The 19549-nt window shown below is 47.0% G+C and overlaps 1 protein-coding gene across 1 annotated transcript in view; it reads left to right on the top strand.

Moving 5' to 3' along the window:
* CCDC69 (coiled-coil domain containing 69) overlaps nt 1–19549 on the top strand; it is a 36336-nt gene that overhangs the window by 1294 nt on the left and 15493 nt on the right. Inside the window, exons 2-3 of the mRNA XM_066590423.1 lie at nt 18087–18135; nt 19318–19442. Of these exons, the coding sequence (XP_066446520.1) occupies nt 18087–18135; nt 19318–19442 (174 nt within the window). The remainder of the gene's footprint in view (nt 1–18086; nt 18136–19317; nt 19443–19549) is intronic.

The raw sequence follows: 19549 nt of genomic DNA, 5'->3' as shown, positions 1-19549 counted from the left end.
GCTCAAACGTGAGGACAGGTTTGCTTTAAAGAAGTGATGGGCAAATCTGGCTACTAAAACAAAATCACCCGTGAATGGGGCTGGCACATACGACCGTAACATTGTGCCCTGAATAGCTTTCTAGCTACGGTATATTATTTGCTTGGTGCCCATAAAATGCCCTAATCACTATAATCTGCAGGATCCGTTTGTGCCAGCAAGGTGTCTTTTAGGGAGTGACGCCTCGCGGGAGGTATAGTCAGTTGGCACGTACTCTCTCGCCTGCTGCCAACTTTGAAGTGCCAAGAGTGCTTTTGTGTTGGTGTTTCCCTGCTCCATAAACTCAACTGAAGTGCTACAAGGGGTTGTCCGAGCGGGGGCCGACTCTTTTTTAACATCGCCGCATATTATTAAAACGCTAAAAGTAGCGCCCTCACCTGTCCGCTCCGGCGGTCATCCAACGCCGCAGCTCCTGCGGTCCTCATAGGCTTTGTTTAGGAACGGCTGCCACCTGACCGCTACCGCCAGTCGGAGGTCAAAGTGGTCAGCTGGCATTCTCCTTCCATCATGGCTCCCAGCGTCTGAGTGCTGATGCAAGAGGAAGGGCACACGAATGCTCTGACTAGCTGCAGTGGTCAGGTGGTAGCCATTCCCAGTGGGAGGACTGGCGCAGAGGCGACTTACCAGGTGAGTACTGTTTTTACTTTTTCATTCCCTCGCACTGACACAATGCAGAAAGAAATCGGACAACCCCTTTAGGGGGCATCTGTGGGTGGCACACTATTTTATGAGGCCTCTATAGCTGGCACTGTTATGGGGCGTCTTCACCAGCTTCATTCTGTCATGTGCCCGGGGTTGTTGGTGAGGGAGTTTGGACTACTAAGTGTTGGCCTCTATGGCAGGCAGTGTAGGGGGGCTTCTGTGGATGGCAGACCCTTACGGGGGGATCCTTGGTAGATGCGTACTACACCTCCAAGTGCTGACAAGTATATAGATGCCATGCAAATGTTAGTGTGGCATCTGCGTTTATTATTGTCCGGGGTCGATGACAGGACCTGGCACACGCACGTTGTGTTGTCTGAGGGGCTTTAGAAGTTTGATGCCAACCTGCTATTGCTGGCTTGCCCTTCTAACAGCTGGGTGACTGACGTGCCCCCCTTTACTCCAAGCATCTCGCCTCGGAGCTGTGATGACGGCCAGGAATGTGCATTGGCTGTTTTAAGTAGCTCCGTCCCAGCAGAGCTGATCTGTGCTGCGGTGTCCTTACTTACCCCACACATATATGTACACAGGATACTCTACTACACCCACACCGGATACTAACTGTGCCACTACTACTACACCCACACCGGATACTAACTGTGCCACTACTACTACACCCACACCGGATACTAACTGTGCCACTACTACTACACCCACACCGGATACTAACTGTGCCGCTACTACTACACCCACACCGGATACTAACTGTGCTGCTACTACTACACCCACACCGGATACTAACTGTGCTGCTACTACTACACCCACACCGGATACTAACTGTGCTGCTACTACTGCATCGGATACTAACTGTGCCGCTACTACTACACCCACACCGGATACTAACTGTGCCGCTACTACTACACCCACACCGGATACTAACTGTGCCGCTACTACTACACCCACACCGGATACTAACTGTGCCGCTACTACTACACCCACACCGGATACTAACTGTGCCGCTACTACTACACCCACACCGGATACTAACTGTGCCGCTACTACTACACCCACACCGGATACTAACTGTGCCGCTACTACTACACCCACACCGGATACTAACTGTGCCGCTACTACTACACCCACACCGGATACTAACTGTGCCGCTACTACTACACCCACACCGGATACTAACTGTGCCGCCGCTACTACACCCACACCGGATACTAACTGTGCCGCCGCTACTACACCCGCACCGGATACTAACTGTGCCGCCGCTACTACACCCGCACCGGAGACTAACTGTGCCGCCGCTACTGCACCCGCACCGGAGACTAACTGTGCCGCCGCTACTGCACCCGCACCGGAGACTAACTGTGCCGCCGCTACTGCACCCGCACCGGAGACTAACTGTGCCGCCGCTACTGCGCCCGCACCGGAGACTAACTGTGCCGCCGCTACTGCGCCCGCACCGGAGACTAACTGTGCCGCCGCTACTGCGCCCGCACCGGAGACTAACTGTGCCGCCGCTACTGCGCCCGCACCGGAGACTAACTGTGCCGCCGCTACTGCGCCCGCACCGGAGACTAACTGTGCCGCCGCTACTGCGCCCGCACCGGATACTAGCGTATGGAAAAACAAAAAATCCTCCTTTTTCAGTAAAACGCGCCTTAGGGTGTTATCGCGGGTGACGTATGGCCTTCTAAAAACACTCCTAGACCTCCATACAGAACATTAGATGCCAGCAGCACATTTGTAGGCACTGTGGATTTACCCGTGTGCTCATTGAAGGGCGCTGGTGTTGTGCCCACACGTAATATACTCCTAATTTGCGCCATCCTGACCGCACTGCTGATGGACGCTCCGAGCTCCCTCTTTATTAGCAGGCAGCACAAATGTTGTAAACCCGACTTGACATTACAAATGCGGTTGGCATGAGCCGAGGATCTGCTTCCCAGCGCAGCGGATTGTACATTCCTTGTAGGGTTCTGTCCAAACGTGTGCCAGGTTCGGGGAGGGGGGGTACTCAGGACTGTGGCAGGCGGTGCGAGGGTATACAGTGCTGTACCGCACCTACTGATATGGGGGAATGTTAGTCGGAATACAGCGGTGACCAGAACAGAGCCTTAAAGGGATCGTGCCAAGATGGCATCCCCTCTTCATACATCATAGAGTGGGGTCCACCAGTCAGGCGACTCCTGTTGTACATCTTGTCATAACCCCCTTAGGCCATGTTCACACGTCACTGATTTGCTGCAGATTTCACCACTTCAATTTGAATTCAATTGAAAGGACGTTAAATGTTAAGGCAGCAGAAATGCAGTTCTAAGCTCTCGCTCACGACCTGAAGGTTGCAGGTTCAATCCCCGCTTGGTTCAGGTAGTCGGCTCAAGGTTGACTCAGCCTTCCATCCTTCTGAGGTTGGTAAAATGAGAACCTAGCTTGGTGGGCGTAATAAATAAATTACTTGAAAGCGTTGTGGAATGAGTTGGCGCTATACAAATACAAGATTTATTTTATTTAGGGCTCATGCCCACGGCCGTGACGGGGTCCGCAAGTGAAATACCACAGCAGAATCTGTCACGGCGCCCTCCCCCAAAGACCCCACACTCACCTCTAGATCCGCTGTGCAGCTCCCGCTTGATGGTCCGCGCACATGCGCCAGCGGTGTCATATGACGCTGTGAGTGGGGCCCGTATTCACGCAATACTTCAGCTGTGCTACAACAGAGCTATAGCATGACGGCCGCTTCCATTGACTACAATGGAAGCCGTCCGCGTGTATTCCCGCGGGTTATTTCAATAGAACCCAATGGCTGCGGTGAAACGCCGCGGATTTCCTCCGTGTTTCAGGCGTGCGGGAAAAAAACCCTTGTTCGGTGCGCAAAAATGCATTGCTGCGGCGAATGCAATTGCACTTCTGCTCGTGTGAAGCTGCACTTATAGAGGGAAATCCCTTGCTGGAGAATCCCTAACTTCATCCGTATTCTATGAGATCCAAATCCCTTATAGATAATGGCGCGGATTATTCGCTGCCACGTCTGCTGCTTTTTGGGTTCTGCCAATCATACCAGCACAAGGAGCAGGAGACGCCATTTATTAGACATCTATGGCGCGTCCTATAACCACTTTCGGTGTACGATCAAAGGGTTAAAGTAGGTTGTCCATGAACAGTAGTCGTCTGTGGAGGTAATGGCTGCCAGCGGGTCGCTGTCATGAGACGCTGAGCAGGGGGAATGCGGAGCGTTGGGCGGATTAATGTTATTTATTCTCTTTTAGGCTTTTTTCCATGTAGGAGCGATAAAACGTCCAGAAGCTCCACAAAGACGTCTTATTCCGTAGGAAATCATCCGCTTCAGCCCTGATTGAAGTGCTAATAAAGAAAGACTGTCTTGGAATGTCCGGGGGTCTTATAACATGATGCATGGGATACCCTCTCCCACAATCCGCGGAGCGAAGGGGCTGTGCGTCACATGGAAACATCCACGCGCCTGCGGTGGCGTCTTCTACTGCAGCTCAGCCCATGCAAGGGTACAGTTGAGCTGTAGCACTAGGCGCAGGAGCATGGAGGGGTGTGAGGGTCCTGATCATGGGACCACCCACTAGTTGATGGCCTATCCTAAGGCCTTATTCATACTGAAAACGGACCGATTTCACTGCAAATGTGCGTTTTTGCATCAGTTTGAATGTCATACAAGCTTAAAGGAAGATAACCCAATTGATGTAATTTAACCCTTTGCAATCCAATTTTGGATTCAGGGTTTCCTAGGGGTTTTTCTCTTTCTGCCATTATACAATTGCGCCACCTGCTGGTTAGAGCCAGTTCTGGACATGCTGGAGAGGCCCCCTGACAACAGTGCGGCCAGTAATATACAGTAAGAATACCCTGCTGGACGTCTTCCAACATTGGTAGCTGTACAGCCTTCAATCAGAATGTCTTCAGACATCAGACAGTGGATTGGAAAGGGTTAATGGGGCCAGGTTCTGTCCGAGTTTCGTCAGTTTCAAACTTGGACATTAAACTTGATTGTATGAATGGAGGACAACAGTGTAAAATCCTGGGAACCCCTTTAGGGTATGTTCACATCTAGCAGAAATGCTGCAGATTTTCTGCTGTGGTTAATCTGCTTTATAATTCGCCGTTTGTGCAGATTTCGTTGCAGTTTTTGCCGCTGATCTATAGGGTAAAATCTTCTGCTGATCCGCAACACAGTCCGTGTCACAATCCACACCATGATGCGGTTTTTGATGCGTGTCTTCCACTGTTGAAAATCCATACCATTTCCGCTAGGTGTGAACATACCCTTAAAGGGGTGGACCAAGATTAAAAGATATATCCCGTATCCACATGATGGAGAATAATTATCAAAACGTTGGGGGTCTGATCAAAATGTTCTTATCTGTATAGCGCCAACTAATTTGGCAGCGTTTTCGGGTAATTTATTTTTCACCCCCCAACTCATTTTATCGACTTCAGAAGGATGGAAGGCTGAGTCAATCTTGAGCCGGCTACCTGAACTATGCGGGGATTGAACTCACAACCTTCAGGACTGCATTTCTCTTGCCTTAACACTCTGATCACAGAACTTGTACATAAGAACTGGTCTTGTGAACTCGGTCTTATTAACACGGACTTATGCAATTTTGGTCTGTGAAAAATGCACCATTTTCTCTGTGTATTTATGCACATTTTTTATGCCCAAGTTGCATCCGTTTTTTTTTGTTGTGCATGTAAAAAATTTAATTAAAAAAAAAAAGCAAGAAGGTCCAATTAATATTATTTTCCTCACAACGTGTTTAAAAAAAAAAAATTAAGTACGTAATTTATTTCAGTGGGTTCGGATACAGTCCGTAAACAATATGAACTGAATTCGAACAGAATATACAAGTGTGAGCGGGCGCTAAGTATCAGTTTTCTGGACTCGGTTGAAGGGGTGTGTGGTTGTAAATCTCCGTTGCGACATCTTCCCTCCTATTTTTAGGCTTTGGTGGATCAGCTGGAAGGTGCAGTATAAACAGAGAGATCTGCAACTCTTAACGATGACAGCCGCCATCACAATACCAAGTCTCCTTCAGACGAGGGATATAAATACACACCCGCACAGCGGCCGGACTCGCTCAACATTCCTCGTATTTTCCACTTTTTTTTTCCACTTCACTTTCCTGTTTTCTTTCTGAAACCCATATTAGTAATATCTTCTTCTATCAGACGTGACACAGCTCTGCTGGAGAGGGGCGACGGGATGTCATCCGTGAACGACGCCATCACCCGTGTTATTTTATGTGTTGGTTTTCCACATGAGATGGGAGAAAGTGTTCACCGGATCACCTGTTATCACGTATCTCGGAGGCCTAATATTTACTGCACATCTATGACACTCTGTCAAAAACAATCCCACCCCTAGAAGAAGTTGGCATTTCGCTCTAAAACTCGGCATGTGGTTACTTTTCGGACAGATATGGAAATTAATAGGGTTGTGGTGATTCGATGAACAGTCTGCGGCCCTAAAAGTGGTTCCCTTTTGGCCTATAAAAAGCTCTCGGAGGCCCCTTGTTTGTAGTGGACTTCCTTTTTCAGCTTGTGTAGAGCTTGTTGACCACTAGACGCCTCTACGACACAGAGAAGAGATTTCACCCCTTTACCAGAGTCTGAGAGGGGCGCGTTATTGGGATGTGAGAAGCTGGTAATGACGAATTGACGCCACTTGGGCTGCTCTGACCAGGCTGTTGGAGGTGTTGGGACCAGTGGATGCAGGAGAGAACACGCGGACACCTTCGACAGACCACCAGTAGAGTAGATCGTCCGACAAGCACAAGCAGCTCCAACTGTTTTGTTGTTGACCATCCAGAGCAGGTGGCGCAATCTTTACAACCCCTGTGTCAGTTGGGACCATTTCAAGATGCTTGACCTGAAGGACACCCACTGTTGCCTCCATTTGCAGTGATGTAGTGAACAACTAAACTGGACTGCTGCGGAGAGGAACTGGGTTGTCTTCAGCAATGAATCCAGGTTTGGGCACTTCTAAAGGCGGTACAACAGGGTTCTAGACCCTCCATGCCTGCCCGTATCACATCTTGTATCCAAGCTAGAGGTGGTAGAACAGGGTTCTAGACCCTCCATGCCTGCCCGTATCACATCTTGTATCCAAGCAAGAGGTGGTACAACAGGGTACTAGACCCTCCATGCCTGCCCGTATCACATCTTGTATCCAAGCTAGAGGTGGTAGAACAGGGTTCTAGACCCTCCATGCCTGCCCGTATCACATCTTGTATCCAAGCAAGAGGTGGTACAACAGGGTTCTAGACCCTCCATGCCTGCCCGTATCACATCTTGTATCCAAGCAAGAGGTGGTACAACAGGGTTCTAGACCCTCCATGCCTGCCGGTATCACATCTTGTACCCAAGCTAGAGGCGGTACAACAGGGTTCTAGACCCTCCATGCCTGCCCGTATCACATCTTGTACCCAAGCTAGAGGCGGTACAACAGGGTACTAGACCCTCTATGCCTGTCAGTATCACATCTTGTATCCAAGCTAGAGGCGGAACAACAGGGTTCTAGACCCTCTATGCCTGTTGGTATCACATCTTGTATCCAAGCTAGAGGTGGTACAACAGGGTTCTAGACCCTCCATGCCTACCAGTATCACATCTTGTATCCAAGCTAAAGGCGGTACAACAGGGCTCTAGACCCTCCATGCCTGCCAGTATCACATCTTGTATCCAAGCTGGATAGATCTCTACAGAATACAGAGCAGTTTGCCTGCAGAAATTGGCTATGTGCATGAGCACACTGATATGGCAAACAGCTAATCGGTGGAGATCTACGATTGATGGCCTGCTACAGTGTCTTAAGGATAGTCCATCAATCCTTGTCAACTGGACAACCACTTTTACCAAAACCCACGGTTTGTACATACTCCGTTTCAAGCTCCTTCAGGAATGTTCAAGATGACATACTTTTCAGCAGCGACATCCATTAACTAACACTGTGCATGCAAGGAAAACTAGTCCATGTGCAACGTTATTCAATGACGCGCATTGATGGGCAGGTTTGATCACACGCTCCTCCATTAGCGGCCATATTGCACCTGGATCGCCGTATAGTCTGTGATGAGGATCAGAGTAAACAAGGGGGCAACACTATGCAAATCATGGTGCAGATCTTCTAATAACCTTTTATTACTAAATTAATGTACGGTATGTGCTGTAATTAATTAACTGGCAGTGATTCCCCGAAATAACTTTTTTTTTTTTTTTTGCCCCCATAGGGTCCCCAATTCTAAAGAGTTTGGGGACCGCAGGTTTAGGTATTCAACATTTGCATGTAAACAAGGTTCTCTTATCCACTGACATCAAGCAGATATCTTGGCAAAGAAATTAAGCAGAGAGCATGTAAGAAAGTTCCTTGCAGCTGGACAACCCCCAGTAGCGGTGCTGCCAGCACAGACGCCAGGTATTAGCTGTTTGTATTGGAATGTACTGGGGCTGTAAAACAATAACCAGTTATCAAAGTCCTTCTGAGCTTCAGCAGTCATACTTGACCAGAAGAGGATTACTGCACTGCTCAGTGTTCTCCAGAGTAATGGCGTCATTGTCCTACATGTCCCCCTCTCTTCGCTTGGGGCCTCTTACACAGACCGAATTGTTCAAACACTTGCTTTTTTGCCGGAACCTAAATGTAATAGTTCGGTGTAAATGCTGCCCTGAATAACGAACGATAATGTGTGCACATTCAACGACTGCCTGTTTACTGTGAAAGGAGACGGGCGGCCAAAGTGATCTCCAGACAGCTTCACCTCCGTTCACTCCTTCGGGGAAGCACAGGAGAAATTATTACTGGGATGACTGTCGGGTGCTTTAGAATAGTCCCATGTAAAAGGGGCCTTTAGTGGTCACAGTAGGCCCGCCATCTACTCCACTATCTGTCGGACTGTGTGCTACCTTTGGCCAGCAGGAGTGGTCTTTGACCGCCTGGCCTAGTACTTCAAGCAGGGGGGTGAAAATACTATCTTTTTGTGTGGTTGGGCAAATGCCGTAACTGCTAATGTTTATTATTAGAGATGAGTGAGCATACTTGCTAAGGCAAACTACTCGAGCGAGTACTGCCTTATGCGAGTACCTGCCCGCTCGTCTCTAAAGATTCGGGTGCCGGCGGGAGAGAGCGGTGAGTTGCGGGAGTGAGCAGGGATGATCATTGGGGGGGGGGGGGGTTAGAGATCTCCCCCGCCGGCACCCGAATCTTTAGAGACGAGCGGGCATGTACTCGCATAAGGCACTACTCGCTCGAGTAGTTTGCCTTTAGCGAGTATGCTCGCTCATCTCTATTATACAACTCGTTGCTTTGATCCTTGTAATAGACACTTTTGTGGCCTCCTAATGGGCATTGTGTATGGTCTCGATCCCAGTCTGGAGGCCAGGGTTCTGGGCATACTGGCCAATGCATTGGGAGTCTGTTGGACAAATAGTATGGCACATCTGCCTGTGTGGGGTACAGTTGGTTGGTGCAGCATACAAGGTGGTCATTGCCATTGTGATGGAATATGCAAGCAAGTATGGGAGATACTCGTGGATTGATTGTGTGCATGTGTTCTTGATCCTAGTCCAGGTTCTACTTAAAGGTTGTAGTGGGGCATGTGAGTCTGTCAGACAAATGGAAGGGCAAGTCTCACTGCGCAAGGTGGTCCCTACATATGGTACAAATGGCAGGGTGTGGCATGCAAGGTGGTGCTTGTTGCCACTGGTGGAGTGCCTAAGCAAGTACAAGAGGCTTATGTACAGCCTGTAGCCCTAAGCCATGAGAGAGCCTTGAAGCCTGCTGAGAGGTGCATATGAAGGCCCCGGGGCCACAGAACCTTTGAGCTTAGGAAGCTACAGTCATTAGCTTGCTGTATTGAAGCCTTTTCCCCATAGAGACTGTGAGTGCATTTACGTGAGGGGCGTCTAGTGTTCCCGAAGCCGTTCCAGGTCACGTAATGATGTTGGCGAATTTTGAAACTGTGTTGCAAAGTTCTGAAACTGTGCGCCAAGTTAGAAAGACTTTACAGCTATATCAAGTAAAGACCACAAATGTTTATGGCAACGTGTCCTCATTCGTTTAATGTTCTTGCCTGAGGGGTCCCCCAGGGTTACCCGTATTCGTGGGCCTAATGGGAACTTTGGTTCTGCAGATAATGTTACATGACTTAAACACAGCTGCTCCTTGTGAACTTTTGCATGATACATATCCCATCGGGTGTGACCCCATGTGCCAGCTGGGTAACGATGTCCTTTACACTCTTTTAGGAGTTTGTCATTTATATATAATGTGTAATGAAAGGCTTAGTAGGGTACAAATTGATGACAGACTTGTGTGACTTTTATTGTGGTCCCACTTATAATGCCGTGTCTCATGAATCGTGTGCATCTCTTGCTGGGAACATATTTCCAAGTGCATTTTAAACTGCGCTAATCTGTGAAGTCCTTAAGAAATGATCTCTGTCACTTGGACAGACCTATTTAGAGCTCTGCGGTGGCCCTGCGCCCCTGGAAGCTGAAGTAAGATTGTAGCATGTCTGTCACGGATGCCCAGGATTCAAGGAATGTGACACCAGGCCCGGCCACAGGGTTGACTTATTCCGGACTCCCTTGATCTTGCACTTGTTGCAAAATGGAGCTTAACCCTTTCCAATCCACTGTCTGACGTCTAAAGACATTCTGATTGAAGGCTGTACAGCTCCGATGTCCGGCAGGGTATTCTTACTGTAGATTACTGGCCGCTCTGTTGTCGGAAGCCTCTCCAGCATGTCGCATACCGCAGTACTGGCTCTAGCCAGCAGATGGCGCCATTATATAATAGCAGAAAGAGAAAGCCCCATAGGAAACCCTGAATCCAAAATTGGATTGCAAAGGGTTAAGTCACACCCAGACGTGGTCTTACACGACCGTTTGACTGGAAGGCAGGTCAGCCACGGAGGTTCTGCTCTCCATCTGGACATGGATCCTTCTGGCTTTCCAGCAGCCCAAGTTGCTGCACCTATTGGGTCTATGGCTTGTTTATAGAGCTACAAGGATGGACTAATAAAGATTTAAGACTTTATTACCAAAGGTTAGCAATGCTTATAAAAAAGTATATAAAAGATAATCTACAGAGGGAAAGAAACATGCAATATACATACAAGACCGTTATTGAAAATGAAATAGAAATACCAGTTCCTACATATTGGATCTGTGCCAACCTGATTCACGATGGCATAATAGTCCTTAATTAAAAATGCTGCGCCTTTTTATTACTCTATGTGATTGTTCTCAGTAAGGGTGAAGTCACACGAACGTATATCGGCTGGGATTTTTACGCCGAGCCGATATACGTTGTCCTCGTGTGCAGGGGGGGGGGGAGGATGGAAGAGCCAAGTGCAGGAACTGAGCTCCCGCCCCCCTCTCTGCCTCCTCTCCGCCCCTCTGCACTATTTGCAATGGGGAGAGGTGGGACGGGGGCGGGGCTAATTCTCAGAACTTAGCCCCACCCGCCTCTTCCCATTACAAATAGTGCAGAGGGGCGGAGAGGAGGCGGAGAGGGGGGGCCGGGAGCTCAGTTCCTGCTCCTGGCTCTTCCATCCTCCCCCCCCCCCCCCCCCCCCCTCTGCACACGAGGACAACGTATATCAGCTCGGCGTAAAAACCCAGCCGATATACGTTCGTGTGACTTCACCCTAAGAGAACCCAAGTAATCTTGTAGATATACCTTTTTAATGGCTAACAAAAATACATGATGTTATTGCAAGCCTTTGGACCTCTCAGGGTCCTTCCTCAGGCATAATGAAACAGATCTGGATGGGGCATACATATATACAAATGTACAGACATAGCGAGACTGATTTGCGCTTAAAACAATCCCAGACAAGATGAGCAGAGAGGTAAATCCTTAAGCAGTCCACTGGTAAGGAATGTGACAGTTTTAGGATCTCTAAATTGGTGTTAGGGGTCACAGGCCTGTGTGTTATCTCTCCTTCGGATCTGAAATAAGGAAGATGGAACAAAACCTCTGCAGCGCCATCTATTGGATGGCAGCATTTCTTCAAATGAATGTATGACTTTTTACCAAGTCTGTTAAACAATGATTGGGAATAGCGCCCCTTCTGAGTGCTCTCCTTGGGGAGAGACTATGCCATCCCCCAACCCATTCACCTCCCCCCGTGTGTCTCCACACCCCTCCTGGGTGCTCTTCCCCAAAGACACCCCTCTTGAACTCCTTCAGACCTTTCATATTCTCCACTGATGCAAGAACACCGCTCAGAGGTTCATTCCATTCTTGAGGGTATCAAAAATGGCCAGAAATGTAGACTCCCAAATTCTTCTATGACGCTGCAACTTGAAGTTGCCCTTCAGTATGATAACTCTCATCAGCTCTATGTTGAGTCCGTGACTAGAAAAATGTAATTCCCTCTCTAATCGTATGGTGATTTAGATCTCATCCTGGCTCAGTGTTTGTTTTAAGTGTAAATTAGTCCCACTATGTCAGTGCCTTTTTCATGTGTGTACATTTGTATATACTCCTATATATGTCCCATCCAGATCTGTTCCATTAGGCCTGAGGAAGGATTCTGAGAGGTTTGAAAGCTTGCATTACCATCATGTATTTTTGTTAGGATACATTTTAATGGCTATCTACAAGATGACTTGGTTTCTCTTGCTGGGAACAATCACATTTTGCTCTACTGGCTAACAAGGTACCGCTCAATGTATGGGCTGAGCCCTTATGCTGAAGGCAGTATCCCATGAAGCATTTTCATACCAAACGTCTTGAAGGGCTATTAAAGGGGTTGGATAAAAGGATGGATGGATATATTATATACTAGCGTACCCGTCGCGCGTTGCTGCGAAGACAGACATACATACATACATTCGTTTTTATATATCTAGATGACGGCAGCAGCGACCACTGAGGTTTTGTAGGCCGCTGCTTCCCCCTTGCAGGCTGAATAAAATAGCCGTTGTGTGGAACATCCAATTTATCCGGCTGCTGTGGCTTCTTGGGAAGATATCCTAGTACATGTTTGCCCACTTCCAACTCCAATGGAGACTGACTGTAAATGGCTGGCGTGCTCTAGTATTTATGGTTTCAAGCTGTACGTGTCATTGCATACAGTCTATCTATCTATCTATCTATCTATCTATCTATCTATCTATCAGGGTTATTGCATACAGTCTATCTATCTATCTATCAGGGTTATTGCATACAGTCTATCTATCTATCTATCTATCTATCTATCTATCTATCTATCTATCTATCAGGGTTATTGCATACAGTCTATCTATCTATCTATGACATCAGGAAATGAGAGAATTAGATTCCGTACGTAAAATTTGAACGCTAATTCTTTGGCGCTTTGAATTGAATAATCGAGTTGGGACCCATTAACTTTTCCTATTTATGACATAATCAATGCTCGTGCCAAATTTTAAGTTTCTATGACATTGGGAAGTGAGAGAATTAAGTTGGGATGAGACATAAGGCCTTGCCCATAAGCATTCCCCAACCTCCAAGAACTGAACCTACCTACCTGAATGAGATTTTGTAGGCCGCTGCTTCCCCCTTGCGGGCTGAATAAAATAGCCGTTGGGTGGAACATACAATTTATCCGGCTGCTGTGGCTTCTTAGGAAGATATCCTAGTACTTGTTTACCCACTTCCAACTCCAATGGTAATTGGCTGGCGTGCTCTAGTGGTTCCAAGCTGTACGTGTCATAATACAGCCTTAATGACATCACAATGCAGCTTTATAGAACATGTTGGGGCATGTTCAAGGGCGTCCGATGTTGATGACATCAGTGATGACATCACAATAGCAGGTGGCTTACTTACTCGATCTACGTGGGGGGGGGGCGTAACTTTCGACGACGCTCGCGAGCCATTTATCGTAGGATATTTGTACTATGCCTATAATCTTCCTAGGAGTGTACTTAACAACTTCCCAAAGTTTCATGGCGATCGGATGAATGGTGTAGTAGCGCATAAAGGACAAACAGACACGCACGCAGACACGCACGCACGCACGCACGCAGACAGACATACATTCAATTTTATATATATAGATTAGTACAGCAGAGTGGGCAATATACAGTCTTGACTAGTTCTGCATAATTTGCTTTGTTTTTTTGTAGCCACGCCCCTTTCCCCCTGACAGCTGCAGCACGCCTGACATAGAAATGGCTGCTGATGGAGGAGCATATCAAGCAACCCAATCCATCTGTGCCATGGAAATGCACTTCACTGACGCCACTTTATCTCCTGGACGAGCAGGAAATTGGGGCAGACCTGGTGCATTTAAATAGGAGGATCGGTTGGACCTTTTGCATCACGTGCCTCTCCATCAGTGGCCGTTTGCAGAATAGAAGCGCTGCTGCTGTTGGAGGAGAAGATGCAAAAACAAAGCAGATGGCACAGAACTTGTCAAGGCTCTATATTAGTAAGTTACCAGTGTCTCCATTGTCCACTGTCATCTACTAATTATATAGGTGGCCACACCTTTAATAACTGCTTGCAGTGTTTCAGCCATAGAACATGACTTTCATCATGGTTTGCTTCCATATGTTCCCCTTGGTAATGTTGCTGCTAATCTGCATTGCTTGGATCTGGCTCTGGACAAAATCGGTCTTCTTTCACCTCTGGCAGCTCACAATTGTGGAAGTCTTCTGATTTATACTACAAAGGCACTGCTCTTCTCCTGATAGGCAGGGAAGAAAGCCATTTCTATTGGCTGCCATGCATTGAACGGAGAATCATTGTTCGGAGACCTGAAGATGGGAGGGAGGGACTGAGAATGAGTGTCCTCCAGCACTCGGCTCATTAGGCTTCCTTAGAGATGAATGAAGTGGCAGCATGCATGCTCGACCAACCGCTCCACTCATACGATGGAGGAACACGGGACCCCCGTTTTCATGATGGATGAGGGTCCCATCGGTCAGCACACCACCATCCTGTGGTTAGGGGATAGGTTTAAAACTTGGCACAACCCCTTTAAGGCATACCTGAGTTATAAACACATTTTCTAAAATACCCCAGATTCTCGCTGTTTTCATCTTGTTTCATGCCTGTAAGTTCTGAATTTTAGGTGGTCTTTCCCATTTTTCAGTTGCCCTGCTGTTTGCAATCCACTTTCATGTAGGGGGTGGTGTAGCAAGCCTAGAATTCTACCAGCAGTTCACTGTCCTGCACTGCACTACCTTGTCCTTTCTTGCCATGCTGCATTGTGTTGTCTCTGGTCCAATCGCCAGGGGGGCAATATCTGAATGGTTTCCCAGGATGATTTAAGCATCCAGAGACCTTCTTGCCAAACGGTTAGTAAACTGACTAAAATATGTGCACATACACACAAATGCTATAAATTCAGGAGAAGCAGAGATTGTGGCAAACCTTATCCCAGTGTCTGCAGATCTGTCAGCCCGCAGCCTCTGAGTGCAAGGGTGCTGCCTGTGAAGATAGCTCCTCCCCCTGTTGCTATGGAAATGTCCTTTTTACTGCAGAAGCTCTGCACCTAACAGAGAGTGGATTGCAGACAAATGTGATTAACAGTAATAAAGCAACCACATTTTTATTGCAAGTATATTGCCGCAATGCTGAGACTAACAGAAGCTAGTAGATGGGCAGAAGTTGTTTGACAAGTTAGTGCCCCTTAAGTGCTCAGAACACAATGGGACACTGTCAGAAAGTGGGTGTAGCGGAAAGTCCCATCCAGTTACTCTATAGCTGCAAGTAATTGAGTGACCTTTTTGCTCAGTGTTTGCTTCAGTACGGGCAGCTATAATGTAGTCGTAGGTTCAGTTCCCGTGTGTGACTGTAAAGTGGTTCATCCCGGTGTATATAATATATAGTCATTCTGCTGTTTACAAATGATCTATATACTGTAATATATAGTATACAATTTTATATATTTACTTTTTGGCTGTATAGTGAGACTTTTTTTCCTTTTTTTTTTTTTCCAAGCATGCGAGTCTATTTTTTTTTTTTATCGCGCCTATTTGCCTCGGATGCATTATTTTATTGTAGATCAGATCAGAGCAATGAAAAATAGTAGTAAACGTTCACTTAAAATGACTGAACTACTTACCTCGGAACTGGGATTGGCGCAGTGCTGACACAAGAATACTCTGCATCTGTTTGTGCCAGCAATTATAGTTTTAACCCTTTCCGATCCACTGTCTGACGTCTAAAGACATTCTGATTGAAGGCTGTACAGCTTCCGATGTCGGAAGACCTCCAGCAGGGTATTCTTACTGGCCTCTCCAGCATGTCCAATACCGCAGTACTGGCTCTAGCCAGCAGGTGGTGCCATTGTATAATGGCAGAAAGAGAAAACTCCCTAGAAAACCCTAAATCCAAAATTGGATTGCAGAGGGTTAAAACACTAGGCGGAATATTTTACCATTCCGTAATAACGTAATTCTGTATCGCTTAACCCTTCAACTTCCGCACAGTATGTTCATATGGGTAATTCAATGCTCAGGTCTGATGACCGCACAGTAGGGGTTAATCTGTTGAGCTGAGTCAGAAACGCAAAAGAGAAGTTAGAAAATGCCTAAAATTCAGTAAGGGCCCCTCGTTTTATTTTTGTTTTTAACCCCATGAACCCTGAGTGAACAGGATGTGGTACTTCTGCATCCTGCTTCTTCCCTAGGGGGGCAGACGTCATCACCGTGCGTGGTCTTCTACAGTAATGAGATTGGCTGTCGTGAAAAATATGGGTTTAGGCAAAGTCTCGGCTCATACGTCTACTCCGATTACTTGAGGAAGTTTATTTGATCTGCACTGATACTCTGTAAATGTAACCGTTCCATTGCCGGGGCGTTCAGGACACTTTTTACACATTTGATATCAATGAATAAAATAATGAAACAATATTATGCCCCCCCTTTGCCCATATATAGACCACTGTGATGCCACACTGCAACTTGAACTTGTATGGGCACCTTCGTGCAATTTTGTATCAAAGTATAGCACTTTGTAAAAGCTGCATGCAAATTCATCTTTGCGGCTAGAAGTCTAATTCAGGCAGAGCTGGAGACGCACGAACCTACTAAGGGTGAGATCGCACAGCGTTAAAGTGCTGCAAAAGTCAGAAAAAAATCCCCAGCTATGTACGATACAATGTAAGTGAATGGAGTGTTAGGCCTCATGTCCACGGGATTAAAATCCGCAGCGTTTTTCCCGCACGCGGATCCGCGCCCCATAGGGATGCTTGGTCACCCACAGGTAGTTAAATACCTGCGGATGTCATTTTTCCCTTCAGGCGCGATCCGCGTGCGGGAAAAAATCCGGACATGCTCCATTTTCCTGCAGGTCTCCCATGGGGACGGCTCCCGCAGGCTTCTATTGAAGCCTATGGAAGCCGTCCGGATCCGCGGAACACCCGTACCAGAATTAAAACGTACCTGTCCGGACTCTGCGGATCTTCCCTCCGTTGCGGACGGATCTTCTTTCTTCGGCCTGGCGGATGTGCTCGGCGATTGCGCGTGGCACGTTGCCAGCGTGCCAAGCACATCCGCCGGGCCGAAGAAAGAAGATCTGGCCGCGACGGAGGGGAGTTCTGCAGCGTCCAGGACAGGTGAGTTTATTCTTATTTTCACCCTCATGTCCGCGGGAAAGGGGGGACCCGCCGTGGGATTCTGCATGGAGAATCCGCGGCGGGCCTGATTTTCCCAGTGGACATGAGGCCTTAACAAACAGTATTCACTTACGGCAAAAAAAAAATTTGCCTTGATTACTTATAAAATGTGGTTTGATTGTGTTTGTTGGCTAATTCATAGTTCAATACAATCTAACGAATACCATACAGACATTTGTAGTGTTCATGTGTGATTAAGCACATTAATCATCCACAGCGCAGAGAGAAAAAGTAAGTGAATCCTTGAAGTTAATGGCCTGTAGATTCCTAAATAGTAGCGGTCGCCTTCACCAAACTCCTGTATCTGCAAATACGATGTACTTGTACTATTCCCCTCTGCAAATGTGTTTCAGTTCATCAATATTTCTGGGATGCCTTGCATGTACTGCTCTCCATGTCATGCTACAGCATCTGCATGGGGTTAAGGTCAAGACTCTGGCTTGGCCAATAAAAAGAAAAATCGCCTTCTTTTTCGACCATTATTTAGTTTAATTACTTGTGTACTTTGTGTCTCCGCCCTCAAGGTGCTCAATAACCTGAACGAACGGTACAACTCTTTTTGTGTTATAAGTTACATCGCGTTTGTCTAGAATTACGACTTGGATAACAATCGGACTGCATTTTATTTGTAATCGAGGTCATTTCAAAGGGTTCACTTTCTTTTTTAATTCTTGCAATTGTAGCACTATTGACATACCGTCTACAATAGATTTATTGCATCGCATGCAGCTCAAGCATCTCGTATATCTGTCCTCTTTCTCATTTTAGAGACGTCGCAAGGCGAAGAAGGAGGAGCAAGAGCTGAATGACATAAATGGTGAGAAAGTCCTCTGTGATTCCATGTACAAGTAACGGGAGAAGAAACCCAAAGCTGTTTTGGCCTGAGTTACCAATGGATAGTTAGTTCACAATTTGCCTGAGGCAATATAACCCAAATTATGGTATTCCTGAAAGGTAGAATCTGTATTGATATGCATTAAAAAGGGGTACCATATATACTCGAGTATAAGCCTAGTTTTTCAGCATATTTTTTTTGCTGAAAAAGCCCCCCTCGGCTTATACTCGAGCGAGGGGAAAAAAACAATAAAAAACCCACAATACTTACCTCCCAGCCGGCGTCTATGTCCCCAGCGCAATGGTCTCCCCGGCGGTGTGGCAAGCTGCTTGAGAATTCTCCCCGCTGTCATCTCCCTGCTCAGCTTTGAATTCCTCCACCATCAGCACTATGTAGGTAAGCGCTGTGATTGGATCGAGCGTCAGCCAATCCCAGCTGGCGCTCGATCATTCACAGCCATTCAGTGGATGACATCACTAAATGGCTGTGATTGGTTTATCGAACGCCGGCTGTGATTGGCTGGCGCTCGACCCAATCACAGCTGTTACTTACACAGCGCTGATGGCGGTGGAATTCAAAGCCGAGCCAGGGAGAGGACAGCGGGGAGAAGTCTCAAGTAGCTTGCTGGCCTGCCGCGGAGACCATCATGCCGGGGACACAGACGCCAGCTGGGAGGTAAGTATTGCATTTTTTCTTTACCTAGTATATACTCGAGTATAGCCAGGCTTATACTCGAGTCAATAAGTATTACCAGTTTTTTGTGGTAAAACTTATTGACTCGGCTTATACTTGGGTCGGCCAATACTCGAGTATATACGGTATTTAAAAACCCAGTATCCTCCACATACTGCTCTAACAGATGTTATTCCATATTTCTTGATAGGATTTCTCCTTCTTTATGTACCTAACTAACTTTTCTTGTGTACTAGTAGCATTTGTTCACTTTACTGAAATTAAAAAGCAACAGCCTGTTTCACCATCTCAGTGGCGTCATCAGGGGGTTGGGGCCAAACAATGGTTAGTTGACTCTTAACATGACCCTGTTGGTCATCTATGGTCTGCAACTGGTTTTGCCTGCTTGGATAACGTTATATGTGTTCATACAAGTAGCCTATTTGATTTCATTCTCCATGGTGTCTTCTGTTTTCCTGATATGATATGTAGACAACGGGACCCAAAAGATCAAGAACAATGAGCAGGAAATCAAAAACCTCCTTCATGGGTTCCAGGAGGAGAAGGTTGCTCTGGAAAAGGCCAACAGACTCAAGCTGGAAGAGTTGGAGGAACAGGTCAGCTGCGTTTATTAAAACCGATCTGGGAATCTGTTCATCACTTAATGTTCGGCTTTGGAAACTGTAGACAGCCATATGTTTTGCTGCAGTGGAAATGTAGTCTA

The sequence above is a fragment of the Eleutherodactylus coqui genome, chromosome 2 (genome assembly GCF_035609145.1).
Source record: "Eleutherodactylus coqui strain aEleCoq1 chromosome 2, aEleCoq1.hap1, whole genome shotgun sequence".
NCBI lineage: Eukaryota > Metazoa > Chordata > Amphibia > Anura > Eleutherodactylidae > Eleutherodactylus > Eleutherodactylus coqui.
This window is presented reverse-complemented; position numbering and strand designations above follow the sequence as displayed.